Source organism: Streptopelia decaocto, assembly GCF_964273445.1.
Source record: "Streptopelia decaocto genome assembly, chromosome: 1".
In the NCBI taxonomy this organism is placed as follows: domain Eukaryota; kingdom Metazoa; phylum Chordata; class Aves; order Columbiformes; family Columbidae; genus Streptopelia; species Streptopelia decaocto.
Window position 1 is genome coordinate 203,831,779 of NC_138663.1, and position 23,282 is coordinate 203,855,060.

A 23,282-nucleotide genomic window follows, 5' to 3' on the forward strand; every position below is an offset into this window, starting at 1 on the left:
CAGCTGGGAGAATCTTGCAAGCGTTTTTCATTTCTAAAGGAAAAAAAATAAAAGGTCATTTAACATGTTTCCAGAAAAAAGTAAGCATATTCCTCTAACCGTGTCTTTGGAACCATGGAGAACAGATGCAGACTACATACTTTGTCCTTGCTCTGTCCAAAGATCTCAGTATTTCCATTTGTTTCTGACTCAGGACTATGAGCAGAATTCATTATGGCTAAGAGATATGTTTTTGCAGATGGGGAAACTGGCACAGGAAGATTAGAGACTGTTGTTGAAACAATACCCTCTGGCACCCAAAACAGACCATAGGAAGCGCAGTGGCCCATGGAAGAGATTCAGACTCTCTGCTTTCCAGGTTTGCCAGACTACAAAGGCAGCTCATTTCATCAGTATCGCTGTTTCGGACCGCAGGGTTCCCCGTGTGTTAGTACACAGACTTTTCCGTGCCTGAACTGGTAGGCACTGGAACACCTGAGATTTTGAGACGAGTAGGGAGGTTCCTGGGCTGCACCTTAGTCCCTGGAGGGACCCAGTGGTTTGAAAAGGCTGAACAGCAATACCAGTAAGTTCCATTACAGATGGGGAAGAAATACTTGGACAGGCTGTCCCACCTTTTGCTTTGTGGCTCCTCAGAGTTTCATGGAAATGGGAAATCTGGGTTGTAGGCCTGGGTCACCTGCCTGGAAGGGCTGGAATGGTGCTCTTAGCTTAACAAAGCCTCAGCCAAGCTCTGATGTGTCCCATTTCCACCCCTACTGTTGAAGCCGGGCTGCTCTGGAAGAATCAGAGTGCCAGAAGCAGAAAAAGCAAAAAACCACCATTTCTGAGCATCCTCATGTGGGAGGGTAGCTTTTTGTGTCTCTTACAGGGTGGCTAATGAATCCTGCCATGAAGAAACATTGGATAAAAGGCTTATGGCCCTCACCAGTGCCTCCCCTTGCTAATTTTCTCTCTGGTTCCTTCATCTGCATGGTGGCCCAACTAGAGCAGGGGGAATGCAGAGAGTCATACAGGACGGTGCTGTGGATAGGTGTCATCCTGGCAGTTGTGAGTTCAAACCACCTCAAAGCGAGGATAATCTAGAAACCTTATTTCCTATTCCAAGACAAGTGTGCTGCCATGCTTAGCTACTGCACTGGCCTTCTGTCTGTCCTTCCTTCCCTCCCTCCCTCCATCTGTCCCTCCCTTCCATAGGATGCTCACCCTAGAAGTGGAATTTGCTGTGCGAATCACTCCTGTACAAGGCCATTCAATGTCACGGGGAACTTGAGGCAGAATCCTGCAAAGACTGACCTTGTGCAATCAGTACTGAGAAGCAGGACTGCCAGCAGTGGCTCTGGCCTCTCTGCATTGCCCCAGCAGCTTGGAGATCAGTGTAGTGCTCTGAGTTGCTCTGCTGGGCCAGGTGCCTCCTGCGTAGTCACTTGGTTTGTTCAGCCTGGAGGAGACTGAGGGGAGAGCTCATGGCGGCTACAGCTTCCTCACAAGGGGAGGAGGAGGGGCAGGGCTGAGCTCGTCTCTCTGGTGACCAGTGACAGAACCCGAGGGAATGGCAGGAAGATGTGCCGGGGGAGGTTTAGGTTGGACATGAGGAAAAGGTTCTTCACCCAGAGGGTGCTGGACACTGGAACAGGCTCCCCAGGGAGGTGTCACAGCCCCAAGCCTGACAGTGTTCAAGAAGAGACTGGACAACACCCTCAAACACACGGTGTGAACTGTGGGGTGTCCTGTGCAGGGACAGCAGTTGGACTTGATGATCCTTCCAATCATGGATCCTTCATGGGTCCCTTCCAGCTCAGGACATTCTATGATTTTATGGTTAGGCACTGGAAAACTGGGCTACCCACGTACAGCCCATGGTCCAGAGTCATCTCAGTGAACATCAGCTGCCTGGAGCCTCAGTGCTTCGTCTCAGCTTGTGAGTTCTTGTGCAGTGATCAATGAAGAGGGAAAGGAGCATCTTTGAAGAGAAATAGCCCTTTGATCCCTTCCCAAACGAGCTGCTGGAGGGAGGAGATGCACTCTGGAGGTTTCTGCCTTTTCCCCATCAGCTATCGAAGGAGCTTAGAAACTAGTTAGATGATTTACTTAAACTGCACTCCTAACTTCCAGCCAAAGGCTTGACTAGAGTCCCAAAGGCTTGACTAGAGTCATTGAGAAAATGTGTGGCACAGCTGGAAGTAGAAAACAGGTTCCTAATTGTTAAACCAGTGATCCACTTAGAAGGGTCTGTCCTGCTCAGCTAGATGTTGATGTCCTGTTTGTTGAGTTCTGATCACATGAGCAGGAGCAGTTAAAAATATTACTTTAATAGGATTGTATATCAGGTCCTCACTGAAGATTTGTGCTTTTTTATGTTGTTGCTTTTACGTCCAAAGAGCCACAAACAAATGTGAATCCAGTTTCCCCTCTCTGATACAATTCATGCTGTATTTTCTGCTCTCCTGTATTTTTCAGTAGTACCTTGAGGAGCTTCGGTACCTACAGAGTGCAGCACATCTAAAACTGAAGAAATTAAATATTTGCTGCATAGTTAGGATTTTGACTCTTTTTCACATACTTTACACCAGTTTCAGGATAAATCTATAGCAGTGGATGTGCTCAGTGCTTTCCCCGTTCCCATTACTGCATCCCCTGGGTGTGGTGAAGAAGTGAGCGAACGCCCAGAAACAGATGGAGCCCATCCAAAAAGAGACTTTCCCATCAGTAACACTTCACATTGACTCAGAAGCAAAAAAATATATGGGAAAATGTTTGAAAATGGAGGTGGATAAGTGTATCACTGCCACAATTGGGAACGCCTTGTGTCAGGGCTTGTTCAACCTCTAACCTACTACTAGTGGGACTACTAGTGTGTAGTCCTTTTAGTTTTAATAGGCTTTTCATTGAAGGTTCACTTTTAGGGATTCTGACTCCTAACGACAGGAAACCAACAACAGCACAAAACCAAATATTCTACATAGAGCAGGAGCATTTCAAAATAACCCTTATTACATATAGGTTGTCACTATTACTATATACATTATGATTCTGAAATGTATCACGCCTGAAATTACCACAGTTTGGGTTTTTTTCTGCTAGAGGGTAAAATAGATGTAAATGGCAGAATAGATGTGTGTGTTCTCTGTATCTGTAGTTTCTCCTCAGGCTGATTCCTGAACAATGTAATGTAATTCTGTTCTGCCATTACAAACAATGGTTTAGATTGAAGGAGAAAATAGCCCTGGGATGTGCGTATAGTTTATATTGAATAAGAAAGGACGTTGAAACAGATGAGTACATGTCTTCCTGAAATAGGAAAGTGCAGCAAGAGTTTATTCCATTCCTAAACAACTAAATGCTTCTCCACCACAGCAATAAACTGGTGCATCTTTATTATATGCCTCCCCTAAGGAAGTACACCTATTGAGATAACTTCTAATCCCTCATTCTTGTATATCTCACTGAAGCACACGCATGTGTATGTCCTTAGTTTAGCCTTAACTTTGCAGATCAGCAAATAAAGAAGTTCTCTGCAGTCTTCTCCTTTGAAATCCAAGCTAGACTGAACACGAGTCCCCCGCAGCCTGATCAGCCATTTGATGTGAGCGCCCAGCTCTCTGAAGTGCTGGGACAGTGCTGAAAGTTGAAGTTCATTCTTGTATTTAGAGCTTTTCTCCCACAGTGGGGTTGGACTCCAGTATCTTCCTGTTCTTACTGGTTTCAGAACTGCCCCAAAGAGTTCCTGACATTGGGGACAAAATGGACAAAGAGAGTAATTAACCTAAAAATTGTGAGGCTCAGTCAGATCTGCTTGGTCATTTGCCTCCTGAGGTCTTGATGTACATACAGCGTGGGTTGAACAGCTCAACTTCAGGCTTCTACTTTGGACAACATTATGCAATAGGGATTTTGGTGAGGCAGAACATTAAAGTATAGCTGAAATGCCAAAGGCCAGTTGTACAAAGAGTTTAATGGCAATTGTTTAACTCCCAACTCTGGGGGAAGAAAGGTCTAATATGAAATACACGGAGCAGGAGCCCCTCCACAGTCTGTGCTGCTGCCGTGCTGATGGCTTCTGGCCTTGCAGCCAGGAGTACCAGAGGGAGAAGGACCCAGTTATAATGAGTTTTGTTTTGATTATCCGATGTTGGCTACTCCACAGCTACTCTACAACAGTGTGAAGACATGAGTTTGTTATACTTGGAATCAGAGAATCGTAGAATCATTTAGGTTGGAAAAGACCCTTAAGATCATTGAGTCCAACCATTCCACCACAGATGCAGTTCATAAACACAAGCACTTCTGTACAGAGCTCTTTTTCCTCAAAAGGAGAGGAAAAGTCAAGGCCAGATCTCTTTTGTGCAGCTCTGGCTGTACAGGTGAGGATGCACAAAGAGCCGTGTTGGTTAGGTTTTGCTACAAGTGAATTGAGGTGTTGGCTAGCAGAGCTGCTCCTGTCGCACACTGCAAGCAACTACCTGTCAATCACGTTATCTCTACCCCCAAAAATGATCAGCCCTTTGTCACTGGCAGCTAATTAACATGGTAGGTAGAAGGAGCAAATATCCATTGCATGATGCAGAATGGTGTCGATGGGAGACAGCAGAGCTGGTTTTGCTTCTAGAGCCTTGGCAACCCCACACGACAGTCTCTTTTGATCCTTCCAGGCTATCGTGGTGACAGATGGAGAGAGGATTCTCGGCTTAGGAGATCTGGGAAGCTACGGCATGGGTATCCCAGTGGGGAAGCTTGCTTTGTACACAGCTTGTGGTGGAGTTCAGCCACAACACTGTCTCCCCATCCTGCTGGACTTTGGCACAGACAATGAGGTAAGACAGCTTTTCATAAATCTGATGGAGGCGGGGAGAAAGAATTGAGATTAATGCTTATCTGAGGACAGTTCCCTAAATGTAGAGACAAAGCCAAGATGAGACAATGACTAGACCAGCACTGCAGGGAAATGTCCAGGTTTCATTCCTCTTTGATGCTCAAGAGCTTTTGCTCTTATGGGAACTTAAATAAATGCTAAGTAGCCTCATGGTCCCCTGGTGAGCAGACTCAGAGTGTTGCCAGTTGGAGCTGAAGGGTCAGCCCCACTTTTCAGCGTGGCAAGGTGGGTTGAAAGGCTTTGTACAGGAAGTCTCAGATTTATTCTTCCTCTGGTAGTTGTGAGAGATCAAGCAGATACTCGTGTCTGCGTAGAGGCGACTGTATTCCAGAAAACAGAGCATCCCTGGTGGGTGGTTTGGGAATGATTAATTTCAGTGTTTTGTCAGATCGCACGCTTTCCTGCACACGATAACCAGACAAGAGGACTCCATCTGTTTGCAGATTTTTGCCTTATGACTCTGGCTCGGAAAGGCCGAAGTGCAGCATTTCAGTAATGCCAGAATGGACATCTGTGAGGATGTCTTTTTTAAAATTAATATCCTATAGTTATTTGTGATGGCCCGGATTTGTCCATTTTTGTAAAATGTACTTGTGCCTCACTTGACCCCAAGTAAACCAAACACATGTTTCTTGAGAGAAACAGCAAAGCTGGGGTACAAAAGCTTTGAGTTTGTGTATGAAGACAGATGAGGGCCGGCATTTTCAGACATGCCTGTGCTCAAAAGCTAGGTTTTCTGCACGTCTTTCACTCCACCACAAGTGTCTCACAGTGGACACTCAAAAAGAATGAAAGAAAGCAAAATCGGTGGCCATAGATGACACTGAGGATGAGATTCCCAATTATCTCTTTGGTTCCTGGTCCTGGGATTGTTTTATTGCTTTAGCACAGAGGCCTGTCATGGACTGAAGGAATATGGGGTGTGCTCATCTCAGCCTGATCCATGGTCTTTCCTGCACAGTGGGAGCTCTGAGTTTGGACCCTCTGAGGCTAACGCAGGAATTAAGTCTCTGTCTCTCACTTCTTGGAGTTTCCGGTCAGAAGAGCATCGCACTTGGCTTTGGCTCCTTCATCTCTTCCTTCTTCTCCATGCTGGTCTGCACACCACCGAGTGCTGGCATGCCCCAAACCCCCCAGCTGGAGCTTATCTCCAGAGGGACCTGGGTCTAAGTGCTTCCCCACTGAGCTTCTGACCATGCATGACCATCCGTTTCTATCTCAGCATCCAGAGGGGACACTAAAATCCAAAGTGGCACCAATGACTTTTGTGCATCTCCAGGGGTCAGATAATATCAGAAAAAGGACTCCCTGAGTCAGACTTGGGCACTTCTGTTCTGCACAAGGTCAGGTCTAACTTTAGTGTCCAGGAACTTCTCTGTGGAGGCAATTTCCACAGCTGGGATCAAGACATAAAAGTTGCTGGTTTCCAGCAATATAAACAATGTATTTCCTCAACAACATAAATAATCTGTGTGTTGATGTAATGGCTTTCTCATGTGCGTAAACCCAGCTTAACCCAACCCTAAGCACATCCTAGGAGGATCCCACCCCACAAGTAACCTCATTTATCAGCAGAAATAAGACACCTCCTGTAGGCATTCATCCCCATTCATCTCTGCCTGTTGATAAATGGTGAGCTTAGGGTGACTGTTGCTAACACAAGCATCTCAGGTAGAATGGAGTAAATATAGCATATATTGCATATATATATGCTATATGTATATAAATATATTGTATTTTTAGCAAAAATTCCCAGCTTATCTTTCTGATAGTCCATTATACTTTACTCTTTCAGCAAACTGGGTTTTTTTCAGAACTTGGCATTTCTCAGTTTGCCTGGGGGAGAATTTTAAACTCTGGGAACCAGCACATGGAGCTATAGGAGCAATCAGTGAAGTAAAGCAAATAGGTCTGCTCTCTGTTTTGTCGCCCTGAAGAGTTAATGTATCAAACTCAGAGGAAAATGTCTTTCATCTTTCCTTCTAAGGGAAAACAGCTGTGGCTGTAAAAACAGATCGGATTTTAGCATATCTGCCAATATTTAGGGCCCATATGGCTTCAGGACAATAGGTTTGTGATGGTTTGTCCTCTTCTTATGTGAATGATTCAGTTCCTGAAACGGGAAGAGAAGTGGAGTTGCTTTGCAGTGACTCATGGAGGTGTTGACCCACCTGTCTTCTGCCACTGTTTGTCCCGTAATTTTCCCCAAAACATGTGCTGTTTCCATGCTGACCAAGTCCTTTTTAGGTGGCTTAGGGGTCCTGACTTAACAACTGCTGGACTGGTGGGAGGAATGGCCTGGGTTTTGTTATTCCCAACAGGAGCCAAAAAATAAACTAATCTGTTGTAGGAAAATACCTTGCATTGACATCTGCAGATAACTGGAGGTGAATGCTTTGCAAGTGCAGTGCTTGGGAACATTTTGGCATCCCATCACTGGTGCTGGTTGACTCAGGGATGGTACCTAGAGGCCTGTATGACACATCATTTCGGGTTACCTCAGGCGATCTTCATTTCTCAGAGCACGGTTTATGGTCAACAGCTTTCCTGGTAACCTTCGGTACGAAATTAAGAACTGATTGAACAGTAAGCGCTCACCACACAAGGTCAGTTTTATTCACTAGGAGTGAGGCATCTCTGCACGGAACCGTGGTGGAGCTGTTCTGGGGATGCAGAGCTCTATTTCCTACATCGGTCAACAAGCATTACATCCCTCTGACTTTATTTACATTAAAAGTTAGTTTATAGCTTCTTATGGAAACATTTTCTGCCCAGGAAGAGCTGCGTGAGCTGGCCTTCACTGCATAGTAAGTAAAATTAATATGACCACAGCAGACAAGCTTTTTGGGTAGCCTGTGACATAAATCTCCATCCACTGGTGGAAGAGAAGATGTCAACAGAATTGCTTTGTGTCCTAGGCTCTCCTGAGTGATCCACTCTATATTGGACTGAAACACAAGAGAGTTCGTGGGAAACAGTACGACGAACTGATTGATGAGTTTATGCAGGCAGTTACCAACAAGTAAGTGGGATTATATACATTGCTCCTCTGGGCTGCTTCCATTTAAGAATGAATGTTGCAACTCGTGAAATAAACATTAGTATAATTGATCATCCAAGCGAAGAAAGGTCATTTAAATGCAAGTCTGCTGGGTGGTCTACAAATGACTCTTTGTGCTTGAGCACTCTGTGTCAAAAATATTTGTCTTCAGAGAACTGAAATAGGACTGACTATTTATAACCATTTCCTGTCCATATAGGCCAGAGGTGTCAAGCGTATGCCCTGTGGGCTGTATCTGGCCTCCATCACGCATTTATGAGCCTCGCTCAGCACAGACAGAATCTAAACTTTGGTTTGTTTACATTTTGTGAAGGAAGTTTCCAGCTTTCAGCATTGTGAAGGAAATCGTCTAACTGGAAATGGCACGTTACTCCGCACGGAGTCTGTGTGAGTCTGCAGACGGCCTGTCTGTCGCTTTGTTAAGAACAGGAGCTTCCCTGCTGGCATTGAAGTCTGAGGAGTGAGAAGGCCAGGCTTATAAACACTGTTTTTTTCACTGTAGGGCAAACCGGGTGCGTGTTTCCATTCTTACTGACTGGCTGGGTTGGTGGGTCTCTGATGTACCAGGGACTTAGATAGGGGATGAGCAGCACCACAAGCTCAGCGCTGTGTGTGCACCTCTGGCACTGCACCGAGCTCCTCTCCCTGGTGAAAAGAAAACACATTAAAATATACATGACCATCTGGAGATGTTACCCTAAGAAGGAAAGTGAGAACAACTGTTAAGGAAAAAAAAGTAATATTTGGAAAGCCCCAAGCTCCTAAGGAGCTTTTTTTGCCTTTCCTGAAGCAGCAGATAAGTGTCAGAGAGCTACAGTCTGTGCCTGATTAATAGGCTGCTGCCTGTCTGTATGTTGTAGGGTCTGCTGAAGGAGATGTGTTTGATCTTCCCTCTTTCTGTGTCTCCAGCCAGCTCTGTGTGTGTGTTCCTGCAGAAATGGGAGTGGGTGGTACACAGAATTGTGGGATCATGGAATAGTTCAGACTGGAAGGGACCTTCAAAGGTCATCTAGGCCAAACCCCATGTTCATCTTGTCTCCCTTGAGGCAGGAGGCATCATGTCCAGTGTCTAAGGACAACAGCTGCTCGTCCACTGAGCCGCACATCTTTGCGTGAGGTGTGACAGCCCAGCTGGCTGTGGGTGGAGGTTTGTAGGAAATAGGGGTTGAAACGCTGAGGACTATTCAGTCACAGCTGAGGAACGGAGTTTTGAGAGGGATGAGTGCGTCGTGGGGAATTTCAGCGTCTGTTGATGTGGTGGCTCTGTGCAGCGTTGTGCTGCACCCCGTGCGTGTCCAACGCTGCTGTAGGACAGGAGTCTCTCCTTGGCTGTTCAGCAGCACGGTGTAGACATGTCCCATATGTCAGCCCCCCCAGCTGCACTTGCCCACATACTGTGCAAAGATACTCGCTGTCAGCCAGTGCAATAGCCCCTGTATCTCTGAATATTAACCCAATAACACTGTCCTGCCTATTGGATTAGAAATACCTAAGGATGACCACAGAGGAGAGAATTTTGTGTTTGCGATCTGGTTTGTCCTTCTTTATATTTGATAAGAAAAGCTTGACTGAAATGTCAGATGATGGCAGTGTAGTTTTGCGTTAGAAACTGGGGGGTTATATAGGGGGAAAAATTATTGGAAACTAGAAAACTGGTAAATCACAACTAAGAAATCATAAGAGGCTCTACAAGTAGAACATATTTAAGAGTTGTCATGGTTGATTTATGCTTTTTTTTGTTTATTTTGATTGTAGTCACTAATTAATGTGTCACAGAAACTGTCCCACTTCCTTCTGGCCAGGAGACCACAGGGGTCTTGCAGTGCTGGTGTTGATGATAGAATGGAAACAATAGAATGAAAAAGCTGCTGATCGCCTCAGACATCACAAATTTTGGCTCTGAGGTTGATGTCTGTGGTGTTAAATGCAAAGCTCATTGCACCCCCTGCTCCTGCAATGTCAGTGACAGGGCCAGAAAGACAATTTGCCTTTTCTGTTCTTGCTGCTGGAGAGGAAGAATTTGCTCTTATTTTCCTTATTGGCTGTTATTTTCTTGTGTTTAGTTTATATGAGCTAATTGAAGGAAGAAGACACTCAGCCACAAAACAATTAACTCTTGTGAGGAGATGATCTCGTGTCTAATGCTTTCATCCAAGTGGTGGGAATCAAGTTCCTGGGGCCCCTGTCCAAACTTTTCTATTGCTTGTAGCCAGGATGAATCGCTTGAACACAGAAAGCCCCCAAAAAGTTCTCTGCAAAATGAAGCTGGGAAATTCCACTTTGCACTTCTCCATTCACATCTGTAAAGTATGTGGAGATCCTTGAGTGAAAGGAGTTACCCCACATTATCATCCTGACCACCAGCATATTCTAAAGTGTTGTTGGAGTGTGATGCTCTGTGAGCTCTGGGTTGCCGAATAATCCTGCTATCAGCCTGGATTTGGCAAACTTACATGAAACAGATTCATTTGGCCTCTAATTTCCACTGGAATGACTGGATGCAACCCAGCAGGATCTCTCGCTTCCTTTAGGAAAGGAAGCAGAAGTTGTTCAGAAAGAACACGCTACTTTATTGTAGCCTGCGCCCACGTGTGAGGAAACCTGTGAGTACAATGTGCTGTGATCTGTGGTCTGCTGAGGTTTCTTCTGCAAGTCTATAATGTCACAGGCAAATTTGGTTATTTGGGGAGGAACCTTTTGCGTTCCCACAAATCTCTTGCAATCTGGGAGTTTCCTTTTCATCTGGATGTTTGTGCACAAATTCTGCCTGCTTCCTGGTCCTTCAGCTTCTTGTGGAAACCATTCGCCAGTCTCTCTGCAGGAGTACCTCCCACCCTGTCAGATCACTGCCGGCCCAAGGGACATTTGTCACTGAAGTGGAATGTGTCAGAACCCACAAGAAAGCCAGGGGAGCGAAGATTTACTCTTCTAATGGAATAATAATATCAAACAGATGTCAAATTTCTATAGCTGGACACCCCTACAGTTGGTAGAAAGGGCTCCTGGTCTCATAATAGCCACCTCATGATGAACTGAGGAGTGTGTCAGAGGCTTCGGAGTTAGTACTTAGACTAGTTTGAAATAAAGTGTGACTTCTGGGCAATTTTAGAAAGAAAAGCCCCACCTGAAACACCTGGATACATTTCTGCATTTTCCTGCTGCCTAAGCCTCCATTCATTGCTCTTTCACCAAAAACACGTGGAATGACTGCGCATTTTTCTCCTCTTGGGAGGCAACTACGTGCAAAATTTAGCCCGTAGAGCCTAGCCTAGGAATGAATGAAGCAGCCTGACAAATTGCTGTTTTCACACAATGAGTAATATGCTTTGTATGGGAAAATACACTGCTTCAGTTTTCCCTCTCCTCAGTTACCATGGCAAAGGGCAAGTCAGTCTTATTCTTGAACTGGTACATTTTTGTTGTCTGGAATAAATGATCACCTAAAATGTCCAAAGATAATAATCAGTGTAACCCACAGAATTTCTGGAGCTTGCCTATATGAGCAAATTAAGGTCAAAATCAAAATGCGATGGGAGATGAGCTGTGCTGGGGCATGTTCTCTGGATTCTGCAGAGCTCCAGCCCAGCATCTACAGTAACAATATTCTTTATTCTTCAGACCCTCTTTCAAAGCAAACTACCACTGGAAATTTCTTTCTTCCTTCTCTTTTCCTCCTAAACTGGTGTATAAACTGGAGGCCAGTTCCTTATCTGTCTTATTCCATTCAATCCTCCTTAGTTTCATCATGGCTCAGTGGCTCCAGGGGGTCAGAGGTGTTGAGGGTGGCCTGTCCCCAGTTTCCAGGCTCCGTTCCTGTTGCTGGGCTCAGTCCCTTGCTGGCAGTTGCTGAGCACACGGCCTGAGACTGTGAGAGGCACCTCCATACGACAGCAAACCGTGTCACAGGAACATCATTAAACTGTCATAACTTCATTCCCCTGTCCTTTCCCATCAGGGCTTATTAAAAGGGTGACCAGGGGACTAGAAACTTCCTACCAGCCTGTGCCAGCAGAGCGTGGAAGACATCAGGAGGTCAAGCATTTGGTTTCTCAAAATGGGAGAAGAAGGAAAGTAGCTCTGCTAAGTTTCTTGTTCCTTGTGCTTGTTTAATACCTGATTTCTCTTTGCCTAATCCCTTCCTGGTACTTTTACCGACAAACACACCAAGTCAGGTACCATGCGCTCTCCAACAAGCAGAGTCTGCTCCACAACATGCTGCCTCTGTTTCAGCAGTTCTCCAGGGTCGTGGATCACAAATTTGCCAGCACTTCTGGAAACAAAATCACCAATCAGGTGTCCATCTGTTATATTTATTCAGATACTCTAGGTAACTTGGCTAATTGATCCTGAATGACTATGCTGAAGTCTCTAGGCATCACTGGCCTCCACAAAGCCCTCGTGTAATACTGCTAAGACCTGAAGTCCCTCAGCAATTGTGTCTGCTGGGAGATGTGCAGACCATCACCAGTGCTCTGGCAGGGCTGATGGGATAGACTAATTCCAGCCCTCTGGGAATACAGGGTGGATATTTTCCTTCCTCATCTGTCCCTGTTGCCATGCCCAGAGGGACTCTGACACCATCCAAAAAAGAGAAGTGATGGTGATGGGAAATATCCTGTCTGGATGTGGGATGAGCTTGTCAGCCAGCTCCTACGATCTGCTTTTAGCCACTGGATATTCAAAGTCAAGGGACAATATTTAGATTTCATTAGCTCCATTTTCTGCCACTGAGGAGTGATTGAGTTCCAGATGTGCTGCTACAGAATCTCTGTTGCAATAGACTCTTATTACCTTGCCTTCAAATCCTTTAGGATAACGCAATAACAGATGTCAAAAAGCCCTCTGCCCTAGGCTTTCTGTCTGTGCTTCCCACCTAAGCCAGGTTTACCACAGCTGGTTTAGAAAGGTGTAGATGGAGAAGATCTGTTTGGTGGCAGGCAGGTGGTGAGGCTCGATTCATTGTCTGTCAGAGGGCAGCTCAAAGCTGCACTGAGGGTCAGCACTGGTGTGGTTGCATCTCCTGCTCATGCCCTGCTCCCAAGAAGCCTGGTGCCTCCAGATGCTCAGTGCAAGGAGGATGGTGTCATTTTTGCATGAAAACAGTGGAATGGCCATAGCAGCCGTTAGTGCTGGAATTAGTGCTTGGGAGTTATAGAATCAGAGAATTGCTTTGGTTGGAAGAGACTCTCAAGATCATCAAGTCCAACTGTTAACACTGGCACTAAACCATGTCCCTAAGAACCTCGTCTAAATGCCTTTTAAACCCCTTCAGGGATGGTGACTCCACCACTGCCCTGGGCAGCCTGTTCCAATGCCTGACAACCCTTTTCACAAAGTAATTTTCCTAATATCCAATCCAAATCTTCCCTGGTGCAACTTGAGGCCATTTCCTCTTATCCTATCACTTGTTACTTGGGAGAAGAGACCAGCACCCTCCATGCTACAACCTCCTTTCAGGCAGTTGCAGACAGTGATAAGGTCTCCCCTCAGCCTCCTGTTCTCCAGGCTGAACAGCCCCAGGTCCCTCAGCCGCTCCCATCACACTTGTGCTCCAGACCCATGGGACATGCTGCATGAAAGAGCTGGTTGTTAGAGGGGGACTGGGGGCAGTTTTGCTGCTATATGGACTACAATGAAGGTTGACTATGATTTTTCAAGATCTTTTTCCCCACAAGCTTTGTGATTGATCTTGGCTTGATCTTGCCCCATATCCTGTCTCCAGCAGTAACTCATAGCAGATGCCCTGGCATTTGACTAGGAACAAGCAGTGAACAATCCTTGGCACACCCCCACCTTCCAGTAATCCCGGATTCAGGGATTTCCTCCTGTCTTTGTGCTGGAGGGTCACTTTCATTTAGCCGTCACTGAACCCACAGCAGGCTCCATGCCCCAGAGCCTGGTGGCCATGGTTCTGTTGGCAGAAACCTGGTGGGATTCCTTCCCAACGTCAGAAACAGTCTGCAGCCTAAGAAGATGGTGAAGCAGGCAGCAGCTCCTGTTGCGTTCATGATGCAGCTCCCTGGTGTGGGATTTCTAAACCCTGGACCTAGGGCTCTAAATTTTGAATTTGCTGTGATATAAGAGATTACCAGATCCCACCTGTTGGCTCAAAACCAAACGTTCTAGCACAAAAGCAATTGTATTTTTGTCTCATTCATGACGACCATTGTAGCTGCTACAACAGTCATGATTTCTATTTTGGATTCTTAGGTCCAGCTTTCACTATGCAATGATTATCTGGCAATTAATGAACATTACTCATGCAGCTTCCATTTAAAAACATAGTAACAGATATGATCACGTTTTCTGACTTATCTCTTCATCTCTCCCTTCAACACTAGTAGAACTATTTAATGACTGATATACATGTTGCTATTAAATCACATCACAGTACTGAGTGAGGCTTTGAAGGGTTTTTTCAGTGTTTTCAGAACCAGAAGGTCAACTTTTATTTTAATTTACCAAACTTCTAGTTTTCATTGTCAGGTTTTTTTTAAGGGAAAACTTGCCTTCCTCTTAGCCATGTGGAACTATTAAAAATTAAAGGAATTAAAGGCTTTTTCTGATGTTAAGTGTAACATCTGTTTGCAGCCTGTAAGCAAGTAAGTGTTGCAGGCTCTCCCTGCAGACACCAGTGCACTTGCCTGGCCCCGAGCAGTAAGCCCATCTCACTGTTGTCTCTTTACCTGTCTGGCTTTCCTCTTCCTGGCCAGAAACTCATACAAATATGCAAACCGTGCAATCCTGATGTGAGATCTCCCAGACGTGAACAACAGTGAAGAAGCCTCAGCTTTCTGGGACATATTAATACTTAACGCTTTTGTGTACCTGTCTATTGCAAAGATCCCAGCAACCACACCAGAGTGGCCATTCGGGGCTGTCAGTGGGCTCAGGGGAGGGAAAGAGCTGGGTCATCAAGAGCAAGAACAAGCCTGGGCCTCACGTCCATTTTGCGTGGGATGAACAAAGGTACTTTCTCCCTCTGAGCCTCTTAGCTTGGCACCAGTGTTTGCTTATTTAAGATTGCTGGTTCTGTCTCTGTTTCTAATGTAGATGAAAGCGTATCTTGTTCTGTGCCTCAAGTCAGCCTTGGTGCCAGGTGGGACAGTCTAGTTTTCTTCCATGCTTGTTTGTGAAAACTCAGTTTGCAAAGACCTTACGGGAACAACGTGTCTTTTCTCCACCTGAATGTCCCAGCTGGCCCTGGACCCCATTTCTGCCCACCTGCAGCACACTCGGGCAGGACCCCATAACAGAGGCACAGGCTGCTTCCCCTTCATACTCAAGGAAAATGCAGATTCTTAAAGTTGCCCAGAGAGGTGGTGGATGCCCCATCCCTGGAGACATCCCAGGCCAGGCTGGACGGGGCTCTGAGCAACCTGGTCTGGGTGAAGATGTCCCTGCTTATGGCAGGGGTGGCACTGGGTGAGCTTTGAAGGTCCCTTACAATCCTTTACTGAAGTGCCATTTTTCTTGGAAATCAGAACATTGGTTGCTGGTGTATCAAGCAGCACTAAGAAAGTCTCAAGGACAAGGGCAAGGACAATTTGGCTCTTCTCTGCCTGGTTTAATCTAAGACTATAAGTTGGAGTTGCAGCACATCAAAGCTGACTCCTTACACCATGAATGACTGAAGGCAGTGCTATAAAATGCTAAATTCAGACAGGGATTGAAACCTCCTGCCCATGATTCTTTCCATAAAGGAACTGGACCTTCTTGCATTTTTTTTTTCATACATGTAGGAATGTTTTATACTCCTTGCTTAGGGTGAACAAGAACATCCTTTGGATACTGGTCAGCAAAGGCACTGCACAGGTCCTCAGGCCACTCTTGAAGTTCTGACTTGTGCAGTTTTGTTCAGACGCTTCTCAAATGTTAAATGCTGCCTCATGAATTTTTTCCTCTGTGACCTTGTGGCTGATGATGAGGCTGGATGAACTCGAGGAGGTGTATACAGATGGGCATGGAAAAACCAAGCTGTGTAATGAGATTGTTCAGGCAATTGAGAAATCTCTTGGATAAAGAAGCTAAAAGCAATGTCATCAGGATAACGCCCGCCTCCCTCTTCTGGGATTCACGCTCTTTTGTTCCACACCTGGTGCTCATCCAGGAGAGATGTGCATCCTCCTCTGCAGGGGATACGGACTTTACTACCAGCATCTTTCCTGTTAACACAGCCCAGAGATGCAGTGCAGTTGTAAGTTGATAGTAACAGCACCAAAACAACAGCACAATGATAAACAAAGTGTCAATCCTACACTTGTTTTCCAGGAAATAGAATAATTTCTTAATAAAGATTAGTGGGTGGTAATTTTATACAACAGACTTATACTATTGTATGTGTTTAGCTCCTGGAGTCATCTTTCTGTGATTCTGTGATTCATTAGGGTGACAGTCTTACACCATTATTTTGATCAATAGTGTATTATTTCTTTAAAAATCCTGCTGTTTCTGCAAAAATTGCTAGGCAGGCGTTGGAGATAGGATTAAAATAAGTGTGTGGAACCATTCTGTAACACTTTTCTCAGTGAGGCTCTTTTTACAGGAAGATTTTTGCAAGATATGGGAGAAAAAGCCAGACTTTGGGTCATAATTATGGCACAAACCCCCCAAATATGCAAACTAATGAGGCAGCAATATATTCTTTACCATGAAAGACAAGTGATTTTTTTTTAATGAGGAAGACCTGACAAAGTGCAACATTTTATTTCCAGCTCTGTGAGGTGGGTAGATTGATTCCAGAGGTGGTAGAGAACAGGGTCCCCAGATGGTGGCCTGGCAGCCAACGGCGAACCAGGAGAAGCAGTGGTGGTATTAAATAATGACTCTTGCGGTGTCACCAATTATGAAACAGAAGTGAAAACTGGTTTTAGGGATAAATCAGATTCGGTGTTTTGTCTGAAAATAAACAAACAAACAAACAATCAAAGCCTTCAGCAAAGGATATCGACGTTTACACCTGACATTAACCCAGAATACAAGCCAGTACAGCAGAGTTTGGGTTGTAACTCCAAAATGTCTCATTTTTGTTGAAAAGTGTCGTGGTTGAGGGGGCATTGGTGTTAAGGCGTCGATCTGGATAATACTTAATAAGCATAAAAGACTTTGTTGTTATAGTCTCTCTCCATTTCTCTCCAGAGAATGTCTGAATTCTTTCAAAACCGCCTCTGTCAGGGAGGTTCAGAAATATAGTGTCCAAACATCCTTTTCCACAGCCTGCAAATGTAAGAATTACTTATGCTAAGGGGAAAGCTCTGGGTCCATGAGGAGACATAGGACTGCAGAAATCCGAAGAAATGCGCAGTGTGCCCAAGAAGAGTGGGAATAGCTTTGAATCTGAAATCAGAAGGTCAAAACCCAAAACTTTCCTTCTTTGAAAGAGGAGGGAGGAACTAGAGAATGGAAGAAACCAAACTGGAGATTGGCACTTGCACTGTTTCAATGTACCTTGTCAGTCTGAAATCCTGACAGTCTACATTTGAGCTTTCCTTTTAGATAAAGGCAATTAGATCCTGGGTGTTTAACTACTGATGTCCCAGATGCCAAGACGATGATGGAATGCTCTGGAGAACGTGAGTCACTGACAGTCAGGATGAAATTACCGAAGGGAGCCAACCTGATATGGCCACGTCTTTCCTGGGCTGGAAAACATTCAGTCCTGGTGTGACCTGTTGATCTTGGCTTCAAACGCTCCCTCAGGCTCTTAGCTGAAGGATGGGAGGTGAGTCATGGTGGAAGCATGGAGGGATCTCTGAGAACAGGCAACGAGCCAAGCAGGCTGACCTCGGGAGCCTCTTCCTACCATGGCAGTTTGCAAGGTCTCTCTACAGGGCCACCCTCAGTTCTAGCCACAAACTGAAGGATATTTAAATGTGACAGAGGGGATCTTCTGAAGTCCTTGTTCAAATTCTCACTTCACAATCACTTTTTCTAAAAAGAGGCATCCTGTACCTACAGACAGCAAGTGTGGTGTAAGTGCTTTGGTGTCTACTGACTTGGACTGCGTTCATATCGGATCTCAAAAGTTAAACAGCAAACTTTCTTAGCTGGTAAGACAAGAGCATACCTCACTAAAAATAATTCCTTCAACAAGAAATCATTGATTTTGGTTTCTTAATGGAAACTGCAATGTTTTGGATGAAACACAATAATTGTAACAATGATTTTTCTCAAAATCCAGTTTTCATTTTAAAAATGTTAACAATGAGTAGACCAATGTATTTCAGTCCATCCTGAAGTATTTCCATGTACCCTGATAGGGGACCACTTGGATACCCTACACAAGGGATGGAGCAGGACAATTTCTACAGAGAAGATCAACAAAGAAACTGCAGCCTCTGGGGACAGCAGAGCATTGCAGCTGAAATGGTGATAAGCCACTCACCTAGGACACGTGACATATATTTAAGGTCTTTCTTACCCGTGGTGATAATTAAATAGCATTAGATTATCTCTCCTAATTTAGGTGTCTAAAGTTACACATCTGAATTTAAGTTGATGATCTTAGACTCTCTTCATGGAGACTGGAGAAAGAGGCATCTCCAGAGGTGTTTTCTACTTCCATTTTCCACTTGAACTACTTCAAAGCTGCTATTGCACGTGCCTCTTTCTCTCTGTTGTTTGAGAGGGCAGCCAGAGTTGTCTCGCTGTACCGTACACAGACAAACTTTATTAGATATGTAAAGGTAGTGGAAGAAATCCCATTCTGCATTGTGTTTTGTTGGCTGAATTCCAGTACAAGTAGCAGCTCCCTGGCCACCATTTCCCTTTGCAGTAACAAGTGTTCTCCACCTTCTCTCCTGAGCTGGATTTTTTTTTAGCATTGTTGCATATTAAAGCACTTCTGTCCTCTAGTCCCAAGTTGGCTACATTTCACTTTTGGATGCTACCCAAATACTCTTCATAGAGCACTCAGAATTCCTTTGGGATGAACCAAGCTACACAAATCTGATTCACTGTGCTGTGGAGAAAGGACAGTAGAACTGACTCATCATGTTGATACTTACAAGGATGTTACTACAAATGGCCCCAGCAGCTGTTTTGTTCATAACTCTTTGCCAAGTTTATGCTTGGGCTGCTCAGATCATCCTAAGCTGGGGTGTTGCAGCCGCCAAAGTATCGTTAGGAAAGAGCAGTAAGCATGGATTTCTAAGATGGCTCAGTAAGTCATCTGCCTAATTTGTGACTGATTTAACAGAATCATGGAACAGTTTGGGTTAGAAGGGACCTTCAAAGCTCATCCAGTGCCACCCCTGCCATGAGCAGGGACATCTTCACCCAGATCAGGTTGCTCAGAGCCCCATCCAGCCTGGCCTGGGATGTCTCCAGGGATGGGGCATCCACCACCTCTCTGGGCAACCTGGGACAGGGTTTCACCACTCTCATTGTAAAAAATTTCTTCCTCATGTCTGGCCTGAATCTCCCCTCTTTTAGTTCAAAACCATCACCCCTTGTCCTGTTGCAACAGACCCTACTATAAAGTCTGTCCCAAGTGTCCCCATAATTTCAGTGACTTTGAGCAGCACAAGTTTTTCAAAGTCCTCTCAAAACCCCAGCAAGGTGAGTAGTCCTTGAGGACTAGGTTCGTCATCCCTAGGTTCCCATGTTTAACTGTGAGTGTGAAATATTTAGTTCTTTCATTTGAAGCATCCAGTGATAGGGTCTTATCATGACCAATTTGTGGTCTTTAATAATGAAGATTTTAGTTCTCACATTATGCAAAGGCTCACATAGGCTCGAAAAATGCGGTTTATACTTTAAAAACTTCAGTGGACATATTGCAGAGAAAAAGAAAACAATCTTAAAAAAACTCAGTGAAAAGAGTTTGCATTCCAGCACTGTCCTGTCATACTAAGGGGCAGGAAAATGAAGTGTTTGTGGGCCACCCTACTGTCCTTGTGCTCTGCCTTATAAAAAATGATCAAAGACAAAACCAGATAGAAGTGACTGTGCACTGTCTTATGCTGCAGATCAGGAATATGAAGTGAGGAAAGAATTCTGTGCTTAAAAGAGGAAAAAAAAAAAAAAAAACAACTTCAGGTTAAAACTCTTGGAAATTTGAGCATTTAGTCAGGGAAACTCACCCACCCACCCCGCTGCTCTTTGGAGAGCTGGTCACACATACATTAGTGCTGCCTGAGATCATTGATTTTATTAAGCAAGTCAGTAATGTTATTTCCTCAGTGATACAAATAAATAATAAGACTGGTGTTAGATAAATAGTTTCTATAGCAACGGAAGTTGCTTAAAGATTTGCTAATTCTTTGCTGTGCGATGTTAGCAGATGTTCTGGACGGTGTGTCATCTCCCTCTTAACTATGTTTTCCTTACACATTCAAATGATGGGTAAGAGGTTCAACCATTAGCAAACTGATTTTTCACAAGCACTTTTTATATTGTTTATTTGCACAATTTCCTTGGATATCCACAATGTTCATTTTGACTGCCCAGACTTTACATAGAGAAAGAGACTAGGGAATCTTCATCTACTGCTTTGCAGAGTGTTGCTCAGCATTTCAGAAGAAACTGTGATACTGGGTGTCTCCATGAAAGCTGCCAGAATCTGCAGTGGGGAGGCTTAACGTGCATAAACAGTCTGTCCCTCAAGTACGTGGTGTAACTTGTAGTTAGCAGCACACTGGGGGCAATTTAAGAGCATCTTATAAAAAAAATGTGAAGTTTCAATACACTGCAGTTGTTACATAGCCTGTCATACAGGGTACAGGAAGGGATTTGTCCTGTTCAAAGTCACAAAACCAATGGCAGCAGGTGTCCTGTCCATTTAAGAATGTAAGTTGAATGAAGGCAAGTGTAGGGTCCTGCACCTGAGGAGGAATAACCCCAGGCACCAGTACAGGTCAGGGATGGACCTGCTGGAAAGCAGCTCTGCAGAGAAGTACTTGGAAATTCTGGTCAACAACAGGTTGACCATGAGTCAACAATGTGCCCTTGTGGCCAAGAAGGCCAATGGTACCTGGGGTGTATTAGGAAAAGTGTGACCAGCAGATACAGGGAGGTTGTTCCTCCCCCTCTACTCTGCCCTGGTGAGGCCACATCTGCAGTACTGGGTCCAGTTCTGGGCTCCCCAGTTTAAGAAGGACAAAGAATTACTGGAGGGAGTCCAGCGGAGGGCTGTGAAGATGATGAGGGGGCTGGAGCATCTTGCTTTTGAGGATAGACTGAGAGAGCTGGGTCTGTTCAGCCTGGAGAAGAGAAGCTGAGAGGGGTTCTCATCAGTGTTTATAAATATCTCAAGGGTGGGTGTCAAGAGAATGGACCAGACTCCTTTCAGTGGTGCCCAACAATAGGATGAGGGGCAACGGGCACAGACCGAAACACGGGAGGTTCCATCTGAATATGAGGAGAAACTTCTTTACTTTGAGGTGCCAGAGCCCTGGAACAGGCTGCCCACAGAGGTTGTGGAGTCTCCTTCTCTGGAGACATTCAAACCCATCTGGACACATTCCTGTGTGATCTGCTCTGGTGAACCTGCTTTAGCAGTTGGGTTGGACTGGATGATCTCCAGAGGTCCCTTCCAACCCCAACTACTTTGTGACTCTGTGATTCAGTCTGAATATTCCCCAGTTTTTAGAAACTGCACACTTGCCCTTGTATTACTGGACAATTATGGGAAGTTTGTGATTATTTCACGTCTTTTGACTCTATGCATCACTAGCTCTCATTGCGTGCTTGTTACATGCACAGGAACTCAGTGGGGGGAAACGTTTCCAAAGCACAAAAATGCGGCTGTGAAATCACACCATGAAGCATTCAGTCCGTGGGATCCTACAAGCGGGTTTTTTCCTCATCTCTTGGTCACCTACAGCTGAAGTGGGCACTTGATGCTGTCCCTTTGGCTGGTGTTCCCTTTGCCGTCAGAGCTGCTGTATTGCAACATGGCAGGTCCAATATCCACTGCAGAAGAGATTCCCCTCCACTTTGAGATGCTCCCCAGTAAACACGCCACTCAAAATTTGTCATATCAATGGTCCAAAAATGCATATATATTTTTATATATAGGTACATATATATATATATATATATACACACAAGAAGCCTTTTGAATTACTAATACAATTTATTAATGGTAATTCCACTCTTCTGAGTGTTGGACCTTGGGAAGGGTGTGATCCCATTTGCTGTTACTGTGATACATTTCTCTTATGATGCTTATATCTCTGCACTAGAGTCTCTAGCTACATTGTCCTGGTAAAATATGTATTTATCGTCCTATGTTATAGAAATATTTTTATTCATTTTTACTTACCCTTTAACTTGCAGGTATGGCATTAATTGTCTGATCCAGTTTGAAGATTTTGCCAATGCTAACGCTTTTCGTCTCCTCAATAAATACCGCAACAGATACTGTACATTCAACGATGATATTCAGGGTAAGTACTGTTACGAAAATGCAAATTTCATCTTCTCATAAGGGAAGGTGATTAAGATCACAAGACTGTTTATTATTCAGTACTCAGATGTGTGATAAATTTCAGAGTTTACATATAAGCATTTAAAATACAAACAAAAGCACTGCTGTCTGAGTTGAAAAGTGAGTCTCCATTGTTTTGGGGAATTTAGCTGTTCACTGCAGAAATGTTGTTGAAGAGAGAAAATAGATCATGTGCTCTAGATTATGAAGGTAGTTTAGAGTTCCATTAATTTTCTATAATTTAGTTAAAACAATGATGACGTTTTAACAGTTATGCAAGGCTTTCAGTTTCCACAAGCCAAGTGGTCATTAGCTGATCCTGGCACTAGCCCTTTATTGTTGTCCTTATTACAGGCACAAATAAGAAGGCAAACCAACTTGTTTCCCCTCCTTGGATGGTAACTCCACGGTGATCTGAGAACAGATATATTCTCCCCTAGAGTGATTCAAATAACTCATTCAATGCCAAATGACAGCAGCAAAGCTGGGGTTATGTCCAGCACATCCCCCAGGTCCTGGGGGCTCAGCAGAACTTCTCAAATGCGCAGAGGGGTGCGAGCTGCTTGTTGCTGGCATCCTGGTCTGCTGCTGGCTTTGCTTTTAACCACCTGACAGGGACAGGACCTTCCCAAGTGATTACAAATAACCAGTTCTTCTCCTGTGAGTCCCTTCATCTCTTCTTTTGTCTAGTCCTGCTTGCAACATGCAGAAATTCCCAAGGTTTGTTGATTTAATTATTTGAAGTTGGTTGGGCTTATCCTCACTCATACTTGAAAGAGACAGAAAGAAATGCCAGTGTAATTTTTCACACAATGCTGGTTCTTTTGTGAGCAAACTTTCCAGCACTACTTCTGCATCCGCAACCCATCTACCAATATTTGGAAGCATGTGTAACAGCTTGTTCATGTCCATCATGG

The 23,282-nt window shown here is 44.6% G+C and overlaps 1 protein-coding gene across 3 annotated transcripts in view; it reads left to right on the forward strand.

Moving 5' to 3' along the window:
* The window catches only part of ME3 (malic enzyme 3), a 133,764-nt gene that overhangs the window by 93,232 nt on the left and 17,250 nt on the right, over nucleotides 1–23,282 (forward strand). For 2 of the 3 annotated variants that reach the window (XM_082060952.1, XM_082060953.1), the window contains exons 5-7: nucleotides 4,653–4,814; nucleotides 7,792–7,895; nucleotides 22,215–22,324. In XM_082060952.1, the coding sequence (XP_081917078.1) occupies nucleotides 4,653–4,814; nucleotides 7,792–7,895; nucleotides 22,215–22,324 (376 nt within the window). The remainder of the gene's footprint in view (nucleotides 1–4,652; nucleotides 4,815–7,791; nucleotides 7,896–22,214; nucleotides 22,325–23,282) is intronic. The other variant, XM_082060954.1, reaches the window with a different exon arrangement.